At 49.5% G+C, this 24,269-nt stretch overlaps 1 protein-coding gene across 1 annotated transcript in view; it reads right to left on the bottom strand.

The window, feature by feature from the left end:
* The window catches only part of LOC135905617 (mannose-P-dolichol utilization defect 1 protein-like), a 61,224-nt gene that overhangs the window by 24,523 nt on the left and 12,432 nt on the right, over positions 1 to 24,269 (bottom strand). The window contains exon 3 of the mRNA XM_065436574.1: positions 17,817 to 17,949. Coding sequence (XP_065292646.1) covers positions 17,817 to 17,949 — 133 coding nt within the window. The remainder of the gene's footprint in view (positions 1 to 17,816; positions 17,950 to 24,269) is intronic.

The raw sequence follows: 24,269 nt of genomic DNA, 5'->3' as shown, positions 1-24,269 counted from the left end.
GTGCCCTGTGCGTTGCGTTTCATTCACAGTTTTCATCCGCAGTATCGTGCTAGACATGTCCACGACAAGCAAATGTCTCCATTAAATGTCTCATCTCTATCCCGTTCCCCAAGAGTTTGGAGCAGAACGGGTTCAGACGTAGAGGTACGCCGTTCGTGTACACGATCTGCGCCGAAAATCCAGGACTGCTCGGCCTGAGTTCCTGACAAGGACGCTACCCTTCTCAGCGCACCGCAGGATATTCGAAATGCACACAATACAGATTCGAGGAGCGCCATTCTTCGCTATTAACTCAGCGCGCACGAACTCTGCCTGCGAACGCTGGCCGCCATCACGTGCCGTTCTTTCAGCACAGGCCCACCCTATGGACGCCAAACAATTAGTCAAGAGTATAGCGGCCACGATGAAATTAACAGAGGGGGGCTACAGAAACAGCTCACCGGGCTCACGTCACTCGACATGCTCCAAAATGAGGGAGCGAAAGCGAATACAATCTCTGGTTCGCGTTTGAACGATGTAGGCAACTGCGGCGTCTGGAGTATACGCGTGACACAAAATAGATGTGGCTAACGTGGGTAGAAGTCGGCTCGCACTGCCAGCACGGCTCCAATATCCAGGCTAAGTACTACACAGCCCGCTACGTATGCCACATACACTGGCCCTCTTGGCTGCCAATCGTCTCGAGAGCGAACCTGCCGCAGAGACAAGATGCCGTGAAACAAACAGCGACAAAGTGCGCGGGCCGCCCCGGATGTTCGTACCCGCAGAATTTATTACAAAAGTTACACAGGAAAACGGGAATGATGGTTAGTGCATGGATTTATCTACAATCCTCCTACGTGTAGCTTCGAACGTTGTCGTGATGTTACTCAGTACGTTTAAGCTTTCAAAAATTTCCAGCTGCTCACAGTTTTCTAAACATATCCCGGCAACTAGCCTGTGCGCGCATGCGCAGTCAATGCGAGCAGTTGCATTTATAGCGCAATATTTCGTTTGAAAGTAATCAATCATCAATTTTCAAAGTCGCAAAGCCGTCCGAAGCCAGAAGGACAAATCTTGGGCATACGGACCACGCGCTGCCCAGTAATTACCACGTCGCCTGAACCACCGCATGCACTTGCAGCTATCCGCAAGACGCTAGCGCCAGAGTTCCCTCCAGTATAATCATTGCAAGATTACTGCGTTCGCATCCGCCACCGGGGATCACGCGCTGCCCGACGACGGCCCACCTCGAGCGTCGCGACGCGGCCGAGCCGCCGTGATTGGAGGAGAGAGCGGGATCGAAGAGGCCCCGGCGCACATCAAAGGGAGACGCGCCGCGGGGCGGACCCCCAGCTCGGCCGTCTCCGTCACGTGGGTTCTGCCGCCGCCACAACGACGCGCGCGCGCGCACAGAGACGGAGGGATCCATCCCCATTACAGGCGACTGCACTTAGCACACCCGCGGCTCTCCCTTCTTCCCGCTATCGGAGCGTAATTAGTACACTCTCGGCGACAGCACGCTCGTCTGTGTGTGTGCCTGGCGGTGCAGAAGGCAGAAAGGGAAGAAAGGTTACCAAAGGGAGAAAGAAAAAAAGCCGTCCCTGCACGGCGCTCGCAGCAAATGAGCCGTGGCTCTGGAAACGCAATTAGGGATCCGGGGAAAGGCGCTCGCCTTTGCTTTCTCCCCCACATCCCACTCTCCGGCTGCAAGACGCCGAGGGTGTACAGAAACGGCCGTCGCCGCAACGCGCTCGCCTGGCTCCACGCGGGAGCGAGCGAGCGAGAAGGCCGGCGACGGGAGGAAAAGAGTGGCGAACGGCTCCCCAAAAGGGTTCCTCTTTACCCCCCTCCTCCCCGCTAATGGATTCCCTTACATAACGCGAACACCCAAAAGAAGGGAGGCCTCGCTGCCCTCACCGCGTAATGGGGACCGTGCGGCGCGGCGTTTCGCCTTCGCGTTGCCGCCGGCGGAAACGCCGCACTCACGCTCCTCCGGTTTTGAAAAAAAAAACTGAGTAAAGAAACAAAAACAGCGCGAAACCGCAACCCCACCACTCCCGCCGCCCCACAGGCACACACACACACACATACCCGCGCTCTCGCATCGTTGGCCACACGGTCATTGTTCTTGCGGTCTCTCTCCCTTCTTTTAAAAACTCCCGAATCGGGAACGCAGCAATGACCCCTACATCACAGTTCAACCCTATATATATGTGTATATCTACGCACACATTACGGTCGTGTGTACTTCACTGTTTGCCCTTCTTCCCCCCTATCTTCCTCCGCGTGAAGATATATGCAGACAGACCCCGTTTGATAGATACTCCGGCCACTGGCACCCGCAGCGGCATCATGCACGCCATCCCGTAACCCTGCTGGCAACGGGAGCGCGGGAAGAGCGACAATTTGTTATGGGGGTTAAAGGGAACGGGGAGGCGGCGTCCCCACTGTTTGCGTAAGAGCGGCGACGCGTGCCAGCGGTGCCCGAGAACGATGGGGACGAAAGGGCGCCCCGAGCGCGCGATTTGCCGGTGATCGGGGCCCGCGATAGCGAAAGAGGCGAGAGCTTGCCAGCCGCGGAGCTCAGGCGGTGCCCACGCCGCGGCCTGTGCACGCTATGCATAAAGTGCGTACGATTGCGACGTATAACAGCGACGGAGATGCGGCCGGGGCTCAGTTCGCGAGTAGGTTCGCGTCTAGCGGAACAGACAGGTCAGCGAAAAGTGATTAACGCGCGCCCTCTGTCAGAAGTTTACAAACAAAACGTCTGACTAAAGCTAAAACCTCGTTATACACGTTCCGCTGAGTCTCAAGCGTCCGTGAACCTGTGCCTGCTGGGATGGATCTTTCTAACGACTACAACTGAGCTTCATCATTAAAACACATCCTTACGAGGGCAAGAGTGCAAGACCTTCCATGTTATAGACTGAAGAAAAAAAAAGAGTTACTATAAATAGACTTGTCCAATGCTCGCTATGCAGAATTCAGGAAGTACCGCTTACGACAATTTTACCAGGAGGCTTTTGGGCCTAGACTATCGAGACACCTCTCCCAACCCGCAGTGTTGGGAAGCACTTGGTTAGCGAAATCGGAAATAAAAAACTTTTATGCACTATTCCATTGTGTGCTCTTCTATGTATCGCAGGTCATTGTAACAGTACTAAAAGCGTACCACACGGCACAGTTGGCGTACGTCAAACCTAGTGCGATATTACCTGCTTACAAGCTGGAGAACGATATTTGAATCGGTGCGGAGGCACAGATTTGCGTTTATACTCTACTTGGTTTGCTTTAGAAAACAACGAAAACAGGGGAAGGGGGGGCTGAGAAGCGATCAGGATCTCAGAAAACGCACGGTAGGTGTGATAAAAACTTCGGAAACCTAATGTGCATTGATTGACTGATTCTCTTCATTAAACGGGATGGCGCTTTGGCCTCACGTACGGCATTGCTCGGGAGTACATCTAAACGCTCCTCCACACACAGAGATAACAAGATGTGTAACATCAAAAGCAAGCAAATTGCCTTCGAACTGAGTGGTTTTGCTGAACATTTGCCCAACGCTTTTTCTATAATCACATGTATACAGTACGGTCCCAGATTCTACAGATTGTTTCTTTTTGAAAAAGTAGTGCTTTGAAAGAAGTGCCTTGCAGGAAGTGCCAGTAAGAAGACGCCGCGGTTAACATTGGTCAGCCATGCTTTCATTACAAGTCTAAAGCGTACCTCACTGCACGCTAAATTTTCTCATCGCACGATTTTTCTGTGCAACATGTAGGCCAAGTGTCAGCGTATGTGTTGGGGGCTAATTGGATATTGCAGGCAGACGCCTTCTTCCGTCTGATGATGATGTCTTGAGAGGCAAGTGGGGGGCGGGGCCGTGCCTCGGTGGAACTCCTTTAGATCCGCCATTGACATCAGGGAGCAGTACAAAAAGCAACGTCTACGAGCTTATCTATCGTCCAACGGGCAATCAGCTACGCTGTACAAACCCTTTCATGTGTTGACAATTGGCGATAGCAGCAACGTGTGTACGCATTCCTTAAATGCTTGGTTCCCGACCACTATACATAGCCTTGCCACCCACTGTGCGCTGTGTAGTTCGATAAGTGAACCATACTAAGAAACACGAAGACGCCCGCAAGCGCGATATGAGTGAGGTCCTCGCAATGTTTAAGATAGCATCGACGACCTTTGTCAGCATTCTTTGAGCTTCAATGTCAAAATATCATAGTTATCCGTCCAACGCCGTGATGTAATGAGGTCTGAAATAAGTAAATCGCGACATCTTTCTTTCTTTTTTTCATTTCTGTGCCTTCCATTCCGTCTCTTACCTTTTTGTTTTTCAATGTGCCACTGCAATAAATTAAGTTACCCGTTTTTTTAGTTGCTGCTCTTCGTTCTTCTATGTACTGTGCCGAGCTCATTAGTGAAGCGTATATATCGTAGTGCAACCTTCCGCCGTTGCTACACTGCGTCAACTCGGCGCGTGCCAGATTACAAAAGAACAAGATTCTTCCAATATATGCTCGTCACGTTCAAAATGCCAGCCTTCGTCGCACCGACTAGAACATTACTATACACAACGGTAAGATTGAGGACCACGCCGCGATTTCAATCACAGGCTGCGCTTCGACAAATGCGACATGAAAGAACCTAGAAAGGCTAACGTTAATCAGAGTTAACATCGCTCCGTTGTCTCTCGCATAGCCAAGCAGCCGCAGCTTCGGGACGCAAAAGAGATATTCTTACAATAGTGCCTGGTGCCACCGTCCATGCGAGTTTCGGGAGCTGTGCCACCATTAGCTGGAAAATAATTTACACCTTTAAAAAAGTGAATAATGGTGTAAACCGGTCTATAACTCACACCCTTACACCCAAACATTGTGTAAGGGTGCGAATTCGCACCCAAAAGAGGGATAAGAATGTGAGTTATAAACAGACTTACACCCTTATTCACTATGAAGGGCGTAAATTATTTAACAGCGTAGGAATGCCGAGACATGGGTGGTTAGGCTTGATTCAAGCGTGACTCGGCCAAAAACACATGGTCGTGGCTGAACAAATAACGCTTTCTTCGACTGAAACCTTAGACAAATGTATTCGATTTATCAGTAATGCATCTTTCGCTTATGCTTACTGAAATATACATCAAATGAGCGAACAAAAAATGGCTGTGGCTTAGCTAAGGTTAAGCCCAGGATGCGAAGCATACTAGCCTTTATTTTAGTTGTTGAACCACTGTTTAGCCTGGTGAACTGCTGTTGCTAGGCTATATTTGGTTCGGCTAGACGAAGAAACAACTCATGCAGGCGAGCGCACGAGCTATGCACGAGCACCCGGCTATGTAGCTACGCGGCCGCAAGCGGCGAGCCTCCGCTTTTGCAGCTGTTATGACGTCATATGGTAGCTACGCGGCCGCGCGCGGCGCAGCAAGGAAGAGCGCGGTTGTGCGGCTAGTATTCTTCGCATAAAACGTGTTAAATGTAATGTGTAGCGAAACCTTAATGTTACTAGCTTAACTAGGAGCTTGCAAATAATTATTGAACCCTTACTTTTTCTCTATTTTCATGCGTTATTGACCCTTTTCGCCGAGCAATTGGTTCTAGAGAAACGAGATGGCGCTTTCGGCGGTGCGCCGCACGTCGCCTCAGCGACAGCGCACGAATACGAAACCATTACCGCTTCCATGCTTGCTTCTGTGTAATCAGCTGTCGGAAATGCAAATTAGTTTTCGCTAAGGCACTGTGCTCCAATCATGTCGGATTGAATCATGTGGATTAAAGACATGTGCAGAAGTTGGCTGCAAAAATAGACACGGCATATTGTCACCCAGCTATGGCAACTAAAACAGTTTAGCACCGACAGACTGGGACAAAACGTCTGCCTTTAGCGTTGGCTGGTCCTCGGAGAGCCCGCGCGCAACCACGAACTTCGTCGTTCTCGCCTTAAGGGTCCGGTGTCAACACGTGCAAACCTATTTCGCTTCATTGCTCCCCTCTCAAGAGCGACCGGCCCGGTCGCTTCAATGAACCAAGCGTCCTTCCTTTCCCTAGATCACTATCAAGGGCAGCGGGCGCGCACTATGGGCAAGAGTGTCAACATGAAAAGACAAAAAACACATAAAGGAATGTACACAATGCTGAAGCGGTTGGTGAGGGTTTCTTAGCCCTGGCGTGCGTAGTACGGCTTCATCCGTACTACGTGGACGACTTCAGCACGTGGACGGCGTCGGTTCGAACCAGGATCAGAGGTTCGAGGCACCACCTCGTAGTTCACATCACTGAGGCGGCGTACGACTTCGTAGGGGCCGAAGTAGCGGCGCAACAATTTCTCTGAGAGCCCGCGGTGCCGGATAGGCGTCCACACCCACACGCGGTCGCCTGGTAAGTACTGGACATTCCGTCGGGTCCGGTTGTAACGGCAGGCGTCGGCATTCTGCTGGGTGCGGATGCGATTCCGAGCAAGCTGGCGAGCTTCCTCGGCTTTCTCGACGAAATCTTCAGTGTTGTCATTCCTTGTGGTTCCTTGGTCTACCGGCAGCATGGCGTCTAAGGGGGTTGTAACGCGACGTCCGTAAACAAGCTCGAATGGTGTAAACTCGGTGGTCTCCTGCACAGCGGTATTGTAAGCAAACGTGACGTATGGCAAAATTTCATCCCATGTTTTGTGTTCCACATCAATGTACATGGAGAGCATGTCGGCTAATGTTCTGTTTAGGCGCTCTGTTAAGCCGTTAGTTTGGGGATGATAGGCTGTGGTCTTTCGGTGGTCGGTGTGCGTCAGTGTGACGACTTGTTGCAATAACTCCGCTGTAAACGCTGCACCGCGGTCAGTAATGAGTACAGCGGGTGCACCGTGGCGAAGCACGATGTTGTGGACGAAGAAGCTGGCGACTTCAGCAGCAGTTCCCCGCGGCACAGCTTTTGTCTCCGCATAGCGAGTTAAATAGTCAGTTGCCACGATTATCCACTTATTTTGCAAGGAGGACGTGGGGAACGGCCCAAGAAGGTCCATTCCGACTTGCTGGAACGGCGCCGGAGGCGGATCCAAAGGCTGAAGGAGGCCGGCAGGCTTGACGGGTGGAACTTTACGCCTCGGACAGTCACGGCATGTTCGCACATAGCGCTGAACCGATGAAAATAGGTGTGGCCAATAGTATTTTTGCCGTATGCGCGCTAATGTCCTCGCGAAGCCTAAGTGGCCGGCACAGGGATCGTCGTGACACGCCTGTAAAACTTCCTCGCGCAGTGTCGTCGGAACGACGAGAAGGAACGTTTCCTGGCTGTTCTCGAAATTTTTCTTGTACAGGACATCGTTTCGCAGGCAGTACGACGTCAATCCTCGTGAAAGTGGGCGTGGGACAACAACGTCAGCTCCCTCGAGATATCGGATGACTGGAAGCAGCTCAGAGTCTGCACGTTGATAGTCAGCCATGCGCACCACGTCGACGACACCAAGAAACGGCAAATCTAGCTCCAAGTCGGAGGATGTCAAGGGAATAGGAGAACGTGACAAGCAGTCAGCGTCGCTATGCTTATGGCCGGATCTGTAGACAACAGTTATGTCGTATTCCTGGAGGCGGAGGCTCCAACGAGCGAGGCGACCTGACGGGTCTCGTAGATTGGCAAGCCAGCAGAGCGAGTGGTGGTCACTGATCGCTCGAAATGGCCGGCCGTATAAGTAGGGTCGGAACTTGCTGATGGCCCACACGACTGCTAAGCATTCTTTTTCGGTCGTTGAATAATTAGCTTCTGCTTTTGTCAGACTACGACTGGCGTACGCAATTACACGTTCTGCGCCATCTTGCCATTGAACCAGAATGGCCCCGAGTCCTACGTTGCTGGCGTCGGTGTGTATTTCAGTTGCCGCGGTGGCATCAAAATGCGCCAGCACTGGAGCGGATTGAAGGCGTTTACGCAATTCGGTGAAGGCCTGCTCTTGTTCTTCCGTCCACGCAAAGGGCACATCTTGTCGCGTCAGTCTCGTGAGCGGTTCAGCAATCCTTGAGAAGCCTTCAACGAAACGACGGTAGTAAGCGCAGAGGCCCAGGAACCGCTGAACAGACTTGTTGTCTTTAGGACGAGGAAACTCGGCAACGGCAGCGAGTTTTTCTGGGTCTGGTCGTACTCCTTGGGCGCTGACCACGTGGCCTAGAAACTTGAGTTCCTGGAAGCCAAAGTAACATTTTTCAGGCTTGATGGTGAGGTTGGCCTTGCGTATTGCGGTAAGAACACTTCGTAGCCGGGCGAGATGTTCATCGAACGTGCTGGAAAACACAATAACGTCGTCTAGGTACACTAGACACGTCTGCCACTTTAGTCCAACGAGTACAGTGTCCATCATTCGTTGGAACGTAGCAGGGGCGGAACAGAGACCGAAAGGCAGCACTTTAAATTCGTACAGCCCATCGGGAGTCACGAAGGCGGTTTTTTCACGGTCACGCTCGTCCACTTCGATTTGCCAGTAGCCTGACTTTAGGTCTAACGAAGTGAAGAACTGAGCATGACGCAGACGGTCCAAAGCGTCATCGATCCGTGGCAGGGGATAAACGTCGCGTTTGGTGACTCGGTTAAGCCGTCTGTAGTCAACGCAGAAGCGGAGTGTGTTGTCTTTCTTTTTGACTAGTACGACAGGCGATGCCCACGGACTTGTCGACGGCTGGATGACGTCATCATTTAGCATTTCTTGAACTTGACGCTTAATCGCCTCCCGCTCCATAGGTGACACGCGATACGGATGCTGACGAACAGGCCGCGCCGACTCCTCTGTAACTATCCGGTGTTGCGTAACGGAAGTGCGCTGGACTTTGGATTCCGTGGAAAAACAGCCGGCGAATTCTGTCAGTAGGCCCAGCAGCTGATCCTTCTGGACATCTGCTAAGTCAGCATTAATGTGGACGCGGGTATTCAGGCTGGCGTGAGCTGTTGCGTCCAGTGAAGTCACTTGTAACGTGCCGATATCGGAGAAGTCAACAATTTCGTTCAGGAATGCCACAGCTGTACCTTGAATTGTATTCGAACAAGGCCGCGGGCGATGCAGATGTGTTTTTCAAGCAGCAGCTGGATATTTGCCTCGGCAATACCCTCATAGCCGTCGAATGCGTCGCAGGTGACGAGGGTCAATACGCTGCTCCTTGGCGGCACCGTGATGTTCTCGTCAACAATCCTCAAGGCGTTGACATACGTGTCGTCCGTGCTGCTCCCTGCTAAGGCCTGCGCCGTCGAAAACGTTACCCGCGACTTTTGTAAGTTGATCACAGCTCCATTAGCCTGCAGAAAGTCCATTCCCAGAATTAGGTCCCTCGAGCAGCTTGGGAGGATAACGAAATCTCCGAGGTACGTAAACCCACGAATGCTCACTCGGGCTGTGCATCTTCCTACCGGGGTTAGCAGATGTCCTCCTGCAGTTCGAATCTGCGACCCTGTCCACTCGGTAGAAACTTTCTTCAGCTTGCAGGCAAGGTCCATGCTCATAACTGAGGTGTCCGCTCCAGTGTCGATTCACGCCGTTATTTCTTCATCGTCTATGGTGACGGGAATGTTCGACGTTACTACCTCTCGTAAGGTGTTCGACTCCGTCTGTACGTCTGCGTCGTTCTGTTTTCGTCGTTGTCGTCGTAGTGGAGGATATTGCGTACGGTCGTCGTCAGCGGCCTCACCTCCGGAGGTCGCTGAACTCAGTTTTCCCGACCCGCCGGGCTAGGCGAGCGGCGTCTCAGAGCGCCGCGAGTAAAGGATTGGCTTGGTGATGGAGACCTGTAACGAGCAGGAGACGACGAACGGGGCTCCGGCCATCGCTGATCAACATTGCGACGATTTGCGACGAAACTCTCTATATCCGGCGGCCGCTCACCAGGTCGTGGACGAGGTGCATTCGGCGAGAATCCACGAAGCCCCACATGACGATAAGGACACATTCTGTAGATGTGCCCGGCTTCGCCACAATGAAAACAAAGATGTTTGTAGTCTGGGGTGCGCCAGACGTCGCTCTTCCTAGTCCTTGCTTCGGCGATGTGTGGTGGGTTGCGAGGCGGCCTGAAGCTTACGTCCATTTGTTGAGTGGGGTGTACCATGCTGCATGCACTTGAGGGTGGCGGACGGCGTACTGCTTCAGCGTAACTCATTTCGGCGTGCGGTACCTGCTGTGGTGCCTCGTACTGTCCAGGAACATGGACGGCCTGTCGGACCTCGGCGCGCACCATTTCCGCAATGGAAAGTTGTCCCACAGGGGCCGTGGTCGTCTGCATCTTCTGCAGTTCCTCCTTGACGACAGCCCTGATGAGTTCTCGCAAGGCGCCAACGTCGTTACCGAGGGTAACGGCAGAGAGCTCCCTTGAAATCACGGCGTCGCGGTTGTTTTGCCTGGCCCGCTGTTGAAGGGCCTTTTCCATAGTAGTGGCTTCGTCATGGAACTCTGCAAGTGTCGTCGGCGGATTTCGAATTAGGCCAGCAAAGATTTCCTCTTTGACGCCGCGCATGAGATGGCGCACCTTCTTTGTTTCGGTCATCAAAGGGTCCGCACGTCTGAACAGCCGATTCATGTCTTCTACGTACGCAGTCACTCGCTCATTGGGGCCTTGAATTCTTGCCTCCAACGCTAACTCCGCTCTCTCCTTCCTGTCCGCCCTGGCGAAGGCATTGAGGAACTGCCTACGAAATTCTTCCCATGACGTCAGTGTCGCCTCGTGGTTCTCAAACCATATTTTCGCGGAATCTTCAAGAGCGAAGTACACGTAACGTAGCTTACGCTCGTGGTTCCAGTCGTTGAGGTTGGCAACCCGGTCAAAATGGTCAAGCCAGTCATCGGCGTCCTCGGAAGCACTTCCGTGGAACAGATTCGGCGTCCGGATGTGATTGACGACAACGTGCGATGCTGCAGGAGTGGCGGGAGGTGGTTGGGTCGTCATTTTAGTTCGTTCAGGTAGCAGACCGTGCTGTGGCTGGAGTCCCTGGAGGCGTCGGCTGGCACGTACGTGCACAGGGGTAAGCTCGGTTGAACTACTCGCCGGGCTTAGGTCTGGGGTACGCTCCGGAGATCTTAACATCGACCGTACCCCGCACCTCCACCAGAAATGTCACCCAGCTATGGCAACTAAAACAGTTTAGCACCGACAGACTGGGACAAAACGTCTGCCTTTAGCGTTGGCTGGTCCTCGGAGAGCCCGCGCGCAACCACGAACTTCGTCGTTCTCGCCTTAAGGGTCCGGTGTCAACACGTGCAAACCTATTTCGCTTCAATATTAAGGAATGGAATGAATCTGTGTGGCCAAGTTCGCAGACCGCTGCTGCGTCCGTCCGTACACGTAACCGGCTCTTCCGAGATGTACGGCTTTTCTCGAGGATACAGACGCTTGCTCATCTGCCAGCGTTGTATCGCTAACATTCAAAGAAAGCGCTTCCACCCTGGAACGTCGGCAAGAGTGAGTACCGCTCGTTAAACAATGAAAAAGGGAGCAGCGCCGCTTTGGGTCATAGTACGTTTCGCACACAGTATCTACACACATCTACCCCAACTGGCGCGAAATCGTACGTTCACTTTATCGCCAACGTGTCGTTAAGTGAATGCACGTACACTTGAATATATTCGCACCATATACGAACAATAAAAGACGGATTACACCGATATAGCGCACGAATGGTCGAAGCTGAATGTTTCGTGACGGTCCACGAGGGTAAGTGAGTTACTAGCGATAATACATATTTGCTACAAGGTATTGCTATGTACAAAAGGGCTACGCTTCAAGCCTTGCGCGCAGCAAGAACAAATCTATCGGAACTGAGAACATCCGCGAGCCATCAGCCAGGAAATAATGAGGCACAGAACGCACCGAGGAAATTTACTGAGTCAGAAATGTGACAAGCTGTTGCTTCAATATATTTGCCAAAGAAAGAAGAAAGAGCAAAACACTAATCCTGATTCAATACATGGGCGAAAGTTTGGATAGTTTAGAATACATATTTAACCTCGCTTTAAAGCAAGCACCACATACGCTGCTCGCGCCGTTTGAACACAGCTTAATCAGGCTCCAAAGCGTTCTTGCATATTCTCTGAAGCTGTGGCGGAGGTTTCGTGCCGACCACCCAGTCACCGTCTACGATATCTCCCGAAACAGAGGTCTGCTAAGCCGCACCGGCGTCATACATACCCATTGTAAACGCGGAGGCAACGGAGCTAGTTGAGGCAATGGACATGTCACCACGTGATTAAACATGGCAGCGCCCGAGGGATCGCCGCGAAAATGGTCAATACGAAATTCGCATTGCGTTTCGCCAGTGATATCGGGTAAATAAACAAGGCACGTTGTTTATACTTGGTTAAAATAAGGGACAGGTTATCGGTGATGTGTAGGTGGAAGTTCTAAGTGTAAGGGCTAATTAGGGCCCTTGTAATAAATTGCGTAATGCAAACGCACCGAAGCGATAAAGGTATGTTTTGCGAACAGTCATGGGTTAATTTTAGTCCGCTACACGGGAGAAATACAAATTTCACCTAGATCAAATTTCATGAATATGGGGAGAACTCTATCGCAGATGAGCATGCGAAGTTATACATGTATGGTTCAAATGCAGCCATTGAGAAAAGTTCCTTTAGCAAGAGCGCTATAGGGCCGTTTTCTGCTATCCATGTTACCCACTGTTCCGATATAACTCTACAGCTCACGCCAAGTTAACCATTTGGTGAAAATGTGGGGCACGTTAAGAGCAACGTGTGGCAAACCTTCAGAGTTTATTGCTATAATAGCAGTATTTCAAATAATTATTGAAACATCGTTTTCCCCCTATTTCATGCGTTATACGAGGTTGCGTTCACGTTAATTGTCCGGCGTCCTTGCTGAATTGAACAATGCACGCTGGTTACATACTTCGTTAAAGTGAGGCTCAGGTAATAGGTGGTGTGCAAGGGAAGCTAAAAGTGTGTGGGTTAATTAGGGCCTTTGCAATGAATTTATTCAGCAAATGCTTGGAACCATTATATGGTCGCTTCCTGTTACGTTTCCCAGTGTTTTCTGAAAACTCTACGTGGCAGCGTGTTCATATTCGGAGGAAACGAGAGGTACGTTTACTGCAATGTGTGGCGAAACACTAATGTTTCTGGCTTAATTACGAGCCTTGAAAACAATTACTGAACACATCGTTTTTTTTTCTCACTATTTTCATGAGTTATACCAGGTTCGACTCAGGTTTCCTAGGAGCCCTCAGTGAAATAAACGATCGAGGCAGTTTGTTTATATTTGCTAAAAATAAGGATAATGTTATGGGTGATTCGTAGGCGCATTTAAAAGTGTGCGGGTTGATTACAACGGCATTTTCAATAAATTACTTACACAGGTGCACTGAAGTGTGTGTTACGAACGCCGCAGAATTTGGCCCGCTGCCCTGGGAGAACTACAAATGATAGCGAGATCAAATTTGCAAGAAATGGGGAGCACTTACCTCGAACGTGCACATGCGTTGCTCAATGGCACTCTCCGTAGAAAATTCATTTCAGCAAGTGCTCGAAAGCGTTATGTGGGGCAAAGTGTCAAACTGACGAGTCGCGTGCGGGCGGCGTTCGAAAGTACGAGGTCTGATTGCGGGCAAATTAAGTCCTTGCTTCAACTACTCGAAAGAAACTTCTTCGCTGGAAATTTCGATGCGATTCTGAAAAGTGGATCGAGTCTGCCGTCTTCTTTATATTTTTCCTCCTCTGTGCATTGTCATACATTTCAGTCTGTTTCGCTGCAAGCTGCATCGAAGAACAGTTACTTTGGTTTCAAAAACACGTCTTCCCCGGTCACCGTTTCATGCGTGCTATGCGGCGAAACTAACTCTTGGGTGACGTTGAATCCGCTGCCAACGCCACTTGTGAACATACTAAATAAGCTCTGTTGTGTCGCACACCCTATGGTGATTCGTATATTTTTTTGCGCAAACTGTTCGTTGCCTTCCAACCGACCGGTGAAACGTTTGACGATGCCCATTTGGTGCCAAACAAATATTTATTAGAGTACCTATTTTATCGGGAAGTAACCCCGCAGCCACTCTCGGAATGCAAGCTGGTTTGCGATTGCCTTGTCTGCTAATGGCTTCTCGCTTTCTGGCCACTCTTTTGGCAAGGTAAATGGCTCGCCAAGGCGAGAGATCGTGCGCCAATTATTATTATTATTATTATTATTATTATTATTATTATTATTATTATTATTATTATTATTTGTTTTGAACACATATACACATACACACAGTTTACAAGAAAGGGAAAGCGACGAGCAGGCTGGCAACTGCCACCGGAAGGGGCACAACGCCTGCCTACTCATCTGAAGGGAGGTGACAGCAACACAGAAATGGAAGATACGAAGGAGGGGAGGAAAGAGGAAAGGAAGAGCAACAGGACAAATCTAAAGACTAAAGTAGAACACAGCACACTACGCACGTTGTTCTGCCCAGTTTCGACTATGCAGCCGGAATTAAAGTGACGCCGCGTCGAACAGCCTCCACAATTATCAATCACATCCATGGCTAGTTCGCTATGCGGCTAATTGTGCGCTCCGCGACGAGACGCCAAGTACAGCTGCACGCCAATGCGGGCGCCGACGCTACTGAAGCACACCCGAAAAAGCCTCCGCGGGCCCGAGTTTGGAATGCGCAAGTTTTCGTCGACAGCTTCTCATAAGCTTCTGCTTCGCGTGATTACTTGACCCCCTGAATACAGCGGCGTGAATTAGCAAAGGCAGGTAACGACGGTCATTTATACGGACGCTCCCACTGCCACGACGAGTTTGACGGACGCTATAATCGGTTCAATATAGCTGGATAAAGAATACATTCGGAATGACCCCGTTTATAGTGATGAATCGTCCCGTCGCTAACATTTAGCCCAGATTCGATCGTTTTCGCAAAAGTTGCTGCCACCGTCCTTTCAAAAGGTGTGCGCATTACACTAGCATCAAACGGAAGACGACAGTCCGCCCGCTTACGTGCCGACGGCGCACTACCGAGCAGTACCGGGCAATTCAGGCGAGACAAGGCAGAAAAAAAAGAAAAGAAGAGCGTCAACGCTCAATGTATCCGAAAAATTCAAGTATAACCTCTCCTCTGATGGCATGCATGTAGAGCGCACATCCTAGCAACGCTGGCACGTTGTATCTAAATGCAACGCATAAGCAGTCCCGACTTTTGCGCCAATATCCACGACAATCATTATTTCCGTGACCAATTGCTAAATGCGCAAAATTGGGAAACAGGACACCACACAAGGGACACAGAAAGATCGAGCGTAGTAGCCCAAACGCGCAGGCGCATAAAGGATATGTAATACTCTTCCCCGCATCCCCACAGGACTTTCTAATGTGCATCTGATTGATCAAAGAAGAGATTCCTGCACTGAACAATGATACAGATGTGTCCCTTTCACAGGCGCCTCTTCTTTTGATGTAAAAAAAAAAAACGCTTCGATCTTTCCGCTGCGCTCGATCTTCCTGTGTGCTTCTTCTTGGGTGGCGTCCTCTTTCCCAATTTTGCGCACTTAGCAATCGGTCACTACAACGAACCAATTAGGCCCTCAAGTCATGCAACAAGTAAAGTGAGAAATAACGCTCCCGTGCACAGCCGTGCGCGCCGACTTTCAATCGCAACCGCGCGCAAATTTTGCCGCTACACTGGAACGCAGGGACGTCGCGCCATCTGTCGGTCGTTCAGCCAAGCGATCGAAGCGAAAGTGCGGGAAATCTTGAAACGAGTTTTGGCGAACGCTCTTACAGGGACAGTAAAGGCAAATACGAAGTCAACCTAAAGTGATAGATTAGTGCTCGAGAATCGCTAAGGCGTCAATATTAACGCGAACTGAGCCTTAATAATCGAGCAATTGAGGTAAATGAACGACATTAGAGACTGCCCCGGGACATTCAAGCACTTGCCCCCATGACGAAAGCTCTCCTCAGTTAAATTCTGTCACTAGTAGTCAACCACTCATTGCACAAAACATCCTCCTACTGCATTATAAGACGAAATAAAATGCTACTTGAGCAGTTCCATTTCATGTTTAGACAAAAGAACTGATTGAAATCACCCTTGACAACGGCGCGGTCTGTCGACCGGTTTCGTTTTCTCTCGGCTGCGCACCGCCCACGCTTTCGCGTTTCACTAGTTATCGCGTAGTGCTGCGCTGGTTTTGCTGGCTCGCGAAACTCGCACAAACTGCAAGCAGCAGAGAATTCACCTTCCATGTGGTGTCACGAGATGCCCGAACGGCCTACACCACTTGGCCAAAAAGCAGCTGCGGCGGAGAATCCGCCGCTCTGACTTTATCTGTCTTGGCTCGGTACCGCCGTCTGTCGGACGCCGTTTCACTCACCGACGGCAGCAAAAGGCGTATGCAACGTCACCACTCCCGCGGTTGGGTGGCGGCAGATTTGAATTTCGAGAAAGGTATTCGTACCCTTCAGATGCAATTTTCTCGTAAACTAAGTCTTTTTTTTTTTTGGCACAAAACGAGCGTTGCGAAGCTTCTGGAACGGCATTTAAACAGTCCACGTCGACTTAGTATTAGCTTTCTGTGTTCCTTTAAAAAAAAAATGCGTTGACTTCGCCGAAGTTTTCCTCCTCTCCTCGTCATTATGCTTACTCAACATTACAACAACGCTGTTCGCGATAACATTAAACGAGCCTTTAGTGTTCTCTTGAGAAAAAATATAAAGACGACATAACACAGACTTCAGTTTAACTTCGTCAATTTTGGCAGTATTGTAAAGGCAATTTTACGCCACCCAGCGCGACTGACAAGATGCCAGCAACAGCTGCACAAATTCCGACGTTTAGTGAACCGTAATTTCACACAGTCATCAGGTAAGGCGTAACTTAAGCTCTGCACAAAATGAAAGGCTTGTGTCACGAGGACCAGCCATCGAACGATCATAAATAACAACCGTTTCACGAAAAAAAGAAGGAACTTATCAAGACATCCCGATGGTTTATAAACGTTTGAGGCAAAAATGTTCAAGAAAAATTTCCATGAAAGGGGCTATAGTCGTGCCTGCATAGCTGGCTATTAAAGATGTCCTGAACCACTCCTCAGGCTTGGTAACACACACACACACAGAGAGAGAGAGAGAGAGAGAGAGAGAGAGACCGCGGATAACATACGCCGTTGTGAGCATGAGCATCTCAGCCAAATTTTGCAGTCGTATGCGGCGTGTGAAGTTCGCAATCGACAAGCACACTCAACAGACGCCTTGTCCTCAATCTTTTCAAGCTGACCACATTTCGTCACACAGCAGATTCCCATACGCAGCTGCTATTGACCAATAGATGACATCAGCCAAGAGAGAGGCTGAAATAAACGAAAATATGCCTTTCGAATTTTAATAGGAAATACGCACTTCCGGAATTACGACTATCGTACTATCGCCGACTATTGCCTGCTAACGCTCGGCCGCGCCCCACCGCGTAGCTATGAAACTTTGGCCACACTGCCTAGCAGTGCCGTAGCCGTCGGGTCTCGCTAATTTCTACAGTAGACGTCCGTTCATTGGACTCCGGTTAATTCGATTTGTCGGTTGATTCGATCCCAGCCGGCACCCACTCATTTTTATCGGCACAAAGTTTCGTTAATATGATTCTAAAATTGGCTTTCGCCAGTCTGCACGCACGTGCCTGACCCCTATGGTGACCCCCTTGGCAGCAGCATCTCTCTCGGCGGAGTTTAGGTTACAGAGTAAGCGTTGGGCACACGTCATCTCTCGTCAAAAACACCTATTTTCAGCTCGCCCTAGGAAGCATTTTCAAGAAATAGACGTAGCTCACAAGGTCCGATTACGGTACTTTCCCGATTACAAACGCGCGACTAACGCGGCTCACCTGAACGGGTATCGCTGTGCGTAGCTGTAGGCAGCCGTCGCCGTCATGCCCATCAGCTCCATGAGCACCGAGGTGACGCTGATGCCCTCACCGCTCTGCGTCTTCACGATCTTCATGATCTGCGGCACTTTCACTGCACATGCGGGGAAAAGAAGTCACCGGTAAGTTTCCACGAGGGTGCGAAGGGCCTATACACACAGCCGGCTGTCTCCGGCAGTCGCCCGGGTCGAAGCCTTCGATACCCTATAAACTGCCTCTGGCTCATAATTCACAACCAACCTTCTAAATGCTTTCAATATGCCCGAGGTCCCATTTTCGCACTTAATACAATTCAGAAATCAATACTGAAAGATAAAAGTGTCAGCACGGCATCTGTTCTGCTATCGGCAAGAAATTTGAATGGTTACCTTTTAACCAATGACCAGATGCATTTACCGTGAGCATGCACTGTAAGTATCACCAACACTTGCCTATTTTTACGTTTTCCCCGTATTTGATACCTCTGACAACTCGCTCTAGCTTATATAAATGTTTGTATGACGCAACAACAAAGCAGTCGATGTAGAGGGCAACGTGTCGTTTCCATGTGCCTTGACATGAGTTCATGTCTTTAGCGCTGTTCCCGCTTGAACATGAATAACCAACTACCCGACGTTTTCACGTTAATTAACCCGACAGCCACTGCTGCCGCAATATACACGTTTTGGGCCGTAGCGCGCACAGCCTTTTGTTCCGACCAAAAGGCTCGGCGAAGACACAATGCAGCACACGATGATGGTGATCACACACACAGGTGACTAAGAAGAAATATATACGGCTGATAGAGCGAGAGAGAGAGAGAGAGTTCATTCCTAACAAACAAGGGCATCAAGGACAACATAGGATAAATTACTTGTACTCACTAATTCCATTAAAGGAAATAATAAATTAATCCAAATGAAAGTGCATGAAAAAACAATTTGCCGCAGGTGAGGAACGATCCCACGTCTTCGCATTACGCGTGCGATGCTCTTACCAATTGAGCTGCCGCGGCGCCGTTTTCCCATCCACTTTCTGGGGTACTTGTTTTACTACTATAGCTAACCCGGGAGTGTAAGCCAGAGCCACCACTTACAAATCCTTGGCGGGGGATGTGGAACATCCTTTCTGCGGAAGGCGTCACGAGTACGTGATGTTTTTCGGGTGAATGCAACTGATCAATAAACCCCCACATGCTACCTGAAGGTTGTAAGAGTTGGGATCGGGCATGTCAAAAGGGATAGCTGGCCCATGCCGTCGTCCGACTCATCCACGCTAAGGACGTTGTTGAAGAGAGGAACATGTTCTCATCGAAGCACAAGGATCCGAGTACTGGGTTTATCATGAGGAGTGGAGAACGTTACGTCTCAACAGTCTAGCATGACTGAAGTGACGTAAACCAAGGAGTCGGAAAAGTTCCCTCTGTCCTCCCTAGATCCCCTAGGCCAGGGAAAACTGCCGCCCCACCTTCGTCCAATCGGAGCGTCAAAAGTCGTCGAAGGACCCGCATTGAGGGCAAAGGTTCATACAATCACTCCTGCATTTGTGTTCACTGAGCACACAGGAAGGAGGGGAACTTCGTAGACGTAGACCAAGCTGGCGCGTCTTGGTTCCTGGGCTGACCCACAGCTAGCGGGAGCATCTGTCAAACGACCGTGGCGTTTAGCGGAGTCCGCGAGGGCACGCCGCAGAAAACTCCTTTCCAGGAATTTCTCCTTCCCATTGGTCCGTGACGGCGACAGCCAGCCAACAAGCAACACTCGATCCGCCAAACGTGTCTCGCCTTGTTGTCGCCGCAGATCTGTCCGAGGTGACGCATTGTCAGCTTCACGAAGCGATTCGCCTCAATGGGGCAGGAGAGGCTAGAAAGTCACTATACCCCCGCTAACCGATCGTCACAAGGCATCAGTGTTGCCGGATTCGAGACAGTGGTTATGTAATGAACGAGAAGAAAGGGGGTTAACCGAGGGGCTCGATTTCTATTAGTCATATAAGAAGGCACCACACAAGAGATAGAATTCACTGACGGGAAAGACATAGAGGTCGATCTGAGCTAGTGCGCTCTAGTCTGCTACTCTGTACTGGGGAGGAGGGAAGGGTAGTGAGATGGGTAGTGAGATGGGTGATGGTGATAAGAGAACAGAATGTCTACCAAGTTGACATTTCCAAATTCCCTGAGTTTTCCAGGTTTTCCCTGAGTACCTTTGCAAAATTTAATGAGTGACACAGAACTTTGTTTTACGTCAAGAAAGGCTGACACTATGTCGCCCGATGCTGTCACTCTCTAGTAAAGATGCGAACAAACGACTTAATCCAGTTTTAATAGTAAGGAGTATCATTTATTTTATTCGAAAAAGAAAAATAAGGGAGGGGTTAGTAAAATGCACCGGGAATAAGATATACTTGAAAAAAAAATGGGAAAACTCATTGCAAATCGAGTGGAACATTTTCAAATACGAATAAAAAGGAGATGCACACATAAACAAATGTTTTCGAATATCCACTTCAGCCACGGCTTATGATAGACTGTTGATACATATGTGTATCATACATACGCAATGTATCATATCATACATACGCAATGCCTCATAACGTCGAGCGTACCGGAATCTTGGAAAAACGCTAACATAATCCTAATCCATAAGAAAGGGGACGCCAAAGACTTGAAAAATTATAGACCGATCAGCTTACTGTCCGTTGCCTACAAACTATTTACTAAGGTAATCGCAAATAGAATCAGGAACACCTTAGACTTCTGTCAAGCAAAGGACCAGGCAGGATTCCGTAAAGGCTACTCAACAATAGATCATATTCACACTATTAATCAGGTGATAGAGAAATGTGCGGAATATAACCAACCCTTATATATAGCTTTCATTGATTACGAGAAAGCATTTGATTCTGTCGAAACCTCAGCAGTCATGGAGGCATTACGGAATCAGGGTGTAGACGAGCCATATGTAAAAATACTGAAAAATATCTATAGCGGCTCCACAGCCACCGTAGTCCTCCATAAAGAAAGCAACAAAATCCCAATAAAGAAAGGCGTCAGGCAGGGAGATACGATCTCTCCAATGCTATTCACAGCGTGTTTACAGGAGGTATTCAGAGACCTGGATTGGGAAGAAATGGGGATAAAAGTTAATGGAGAATACCTTAGTAACTTGCGATTCGCTGATGATATTGCCTTGCTTAGTAACTCAGGGGACCAACTGCAATGCATGCTCACTGACCTGGACAGGCAAAGCAGACGAGTGGGTCTAAAAATTAATCTGCAGAAAACTAAAGTAATGTTTAACAGTCTCGGGAGAGAACAGCAGTTTACAATAGGCAGCGAGGCACTGGAAGTCGTAAGGGAATACGTCTACTTAGGGCAGGTAGTGACTGCGGATCAGGATCATGAGACAGAAATAATCAGAAGAATAAGAATGGGCTGGGTTGCGTTTGGCAGGCATTCTCAGATCATGAACAGCAGGTTGCCATTATCCCTCAAGAGAAAAGTGTATGATAGCTGTGTCTTACCAGTACTCACCTACGGGGCAGAAACCTGGAGGCTTACGAAAAGGGCTCTACTCAAATTGAGGACGACGCAACGAGCTATGGAAAGAAGAATGATAGGTGTAACGTTAAGGGATAAGAAAAGAGCAGATTGGGTGAGGGAACAAACGCGAGTTAATGACATCTTAGTTCAAATCAAGAAAAAGAAATGGGCATGGGCAGGACATGTAATGAGGAGGGAAGATAACCGATGGTCATTAAGGGTTACGGACTGGATTCCAAGGGAAGGGAAGCGTAGCAGAGGACGGCCGAAAGTTAGGTGGGCGGATGAGATTAAGAAGTTTGCAGGGACGGCGTGGCCACAATTAGTACATGACCAGGGTTGTTGGAGAAATATGGGAGAGGCCTTTGCCCTGCAGTGGGCGTAACCAGGCTGATGATGATGATGATGGCATATGTGTGAAACATACGAAGTGCTTGAGACTCCACTGAAAGCAAATCAAGGTGATAGAATGACATTGAGCATTTTATGATGAATAATAATTACAGAGCAACTAAATATTTGAACATTGTAAACTCAGTCATGCTACGCTTCTTCATAAAAAGGATTAAATCCCCCGCTCGAATTACATGCCCAGGTTATTCATTGGCCTCAAGCATTTCAAGAAAGAATATATATATATATATATATATATATATATATATATATATATATATATATATATATATATATATATATATATATATATATATATATATATATTTCAAGGTTGCTACCGACATGCCCCACATCAAGCGTCACGTAAAACATGGTAGTGCCTTCCCCAAAGCGATATTTTGTAGCGATACATATCACTCAGAAGCAAAATGGAAGTAATTTAGGTTATCAGAATGGTTAACTGGCCATAAGCTTAACGTTTTTGCTCTATTCCTTGCTACTGCACAGAAATTGCAAAAATAGGTCGCGTCTACAAATGTGGACGCCGTGAATGAAGGGGATATGAGTTATTTTTATCAATTTATAGCAAGCTCATTGGTATGCGGCCCGAACTTTGTCACAAGTGAGATTCTCAACAGCTGGTGTGTCAACCTCAACTGTCCTGACATACTCTCAGCCCACGAACGACGTCTCAGTGTTGCGTTTCACTGCTTTAAAGAGTTTATTTTGGTTTGGATGAGGGATACCTGCATTTCGGCGTCAGCCAACACTTCGTTTTTTGAGCTCAAGCTCCTTGAAAGAAGCGTCGGCAGGCTTCCTTTCCCGTTCATTCCTCAATGAGTAGGTCCTTTCTGTTCTCATCCTCCTTCCACCACGCATTCACCCCACCGACCACTAGAAGCATCCTCTTCGTCAGCTGTGCAGTCAAAGTCCGATTTTTACGACTCCTTAAAGGCCGCGAAAACGTCCGTAAAATGGGGCAGTCCGAAAAGATGAGTGCATGTCTTTTACTGCCATTAATGGCCCAAATAGCCACAGGCGCATTCAAAGAGGCCTACTAGCACACTGATTAGGCCTATCGGTGCTCGTACTGTGACAGGAGATGACGGATGGACACGTGTATAATTAAGGAATAGATACTGTGTCTCGTGACAATTGCCCACTTCCCACGCTTGTTATGCTTCACCGCAATACCTTCGCGTGTGCTTCACCGCGTAACATTCCTGTATTGAGGCGTAGCTGACTGGGGAACTGGCAATATGAAACTCGCCGTGCTTTCCGAGCTTCGAAGCCAATCGCAAGGACCACAAAGACGGAGTCGATGCCTTTGCTTACAGCAGCGAATTCTTTCAATCAAAAGCACGGCGCCGAACGGCAAGAAGCTTTATAACGAACGTTGAAGCAGTTAAGCCTAGGGTTTACCACGGCGGCGAGGTAATAAAAAAATTGGAGGACGCTTAAGCTTCGCCTTCAAGAGTGCAACACGATAGCGTTATCGCACCCCGTTCGCACCACCCACTCATTCGCTCGGCATGCTCTTGAGTCACACAATGACGAAGCGGGCGCCTGAGCAAGCGGAACGAACCAACGAACTCGGTGTCTTGGAGGGAGAAACGATCTACACGAGCCAAACGTCGTAATCGGCACGGACAGCCGGGCCGCGACGCGCCATGAAGGCGGACGCGATCATGGGGCTGACGCCTCGATGGGATCGTCCTCTATCTCGCTTGGGAGCACCACGCAGACATGGCTCCTCGCCAGCAGCACGGCACATATCGCAGGGGACGCTTTCCCACCAGACGCGCTACGGCGCACCGATCACGTCAGAGGCGTCCCGCATCGAACGCTGCACCTAGGAATCGCGCTGTGAGCGGAAAGAGGAGCCGCATCGCGCGGGCTAAAGTCGCTCAATAATTATAGAAGGACCTTAGCGCGGGCGAGTGGCGCGCCACCTGTCGGGGCAGCGCCGTGCATTGCGACGAGGGGGTCTTCTGTGTTTGCCGCAAGATGGGTCTGCGTGTGCGCAGAAGAAATGTAGCGGAAACGTACTTAGCTACTCGTGTAACTGCGATTTCTGTAATTTACATGCTCATAATTACCGATATACACCGCAGTATAACTTTCTACGGCACGTTTCTAAGGCAACACCACATTCACTAGAGGCGCTTTTGTCCTACTTTAAACCATCGAACTCGTGGCTGATTGGAAGCGTCTCCGTCTCACACTCCGGAGACCCTGGTTCGATTCCCACCCACCATCTTGCAAGTTGTTAATTTATGAAGTGCCTTCTGGGATTTATCACTCACGGCCAAAGTCGCCGACGACACCGGCTTTTCTACGACACGAGCTCCTTAACGCTATCGCGTTAGAACGGCGGCAGGGGTGGCTTTGATTAATGCCGTTTCGGATGGGAGGTCAAGGCAAAAAGTGCGGAAAATCGGACGGCGAAGGGCTCTTGCGTCCTAAATTTCCGACGTTTTTATACCCCGACTGTAAGT

This window comes from Dermacentor albipictus, chromosome 1 (assembly GCF_038994185.2).
Source record: "Dermacentor albipictus isolate Rhodes 1998 colony chromosome 1, USDA_Dalb.pri_finalv2, whole genome shotgun sequence".
NCBI classification, from domain to species: Eukaryota; Metazoa; Arthropoda; class Arachnida; order Ixodida; family Ixodidae; genus Dermacentor; species Dermacentor albipictus.
This window is presented reverse-complemented; position numbering and strand designations above follow the sequence as displayed.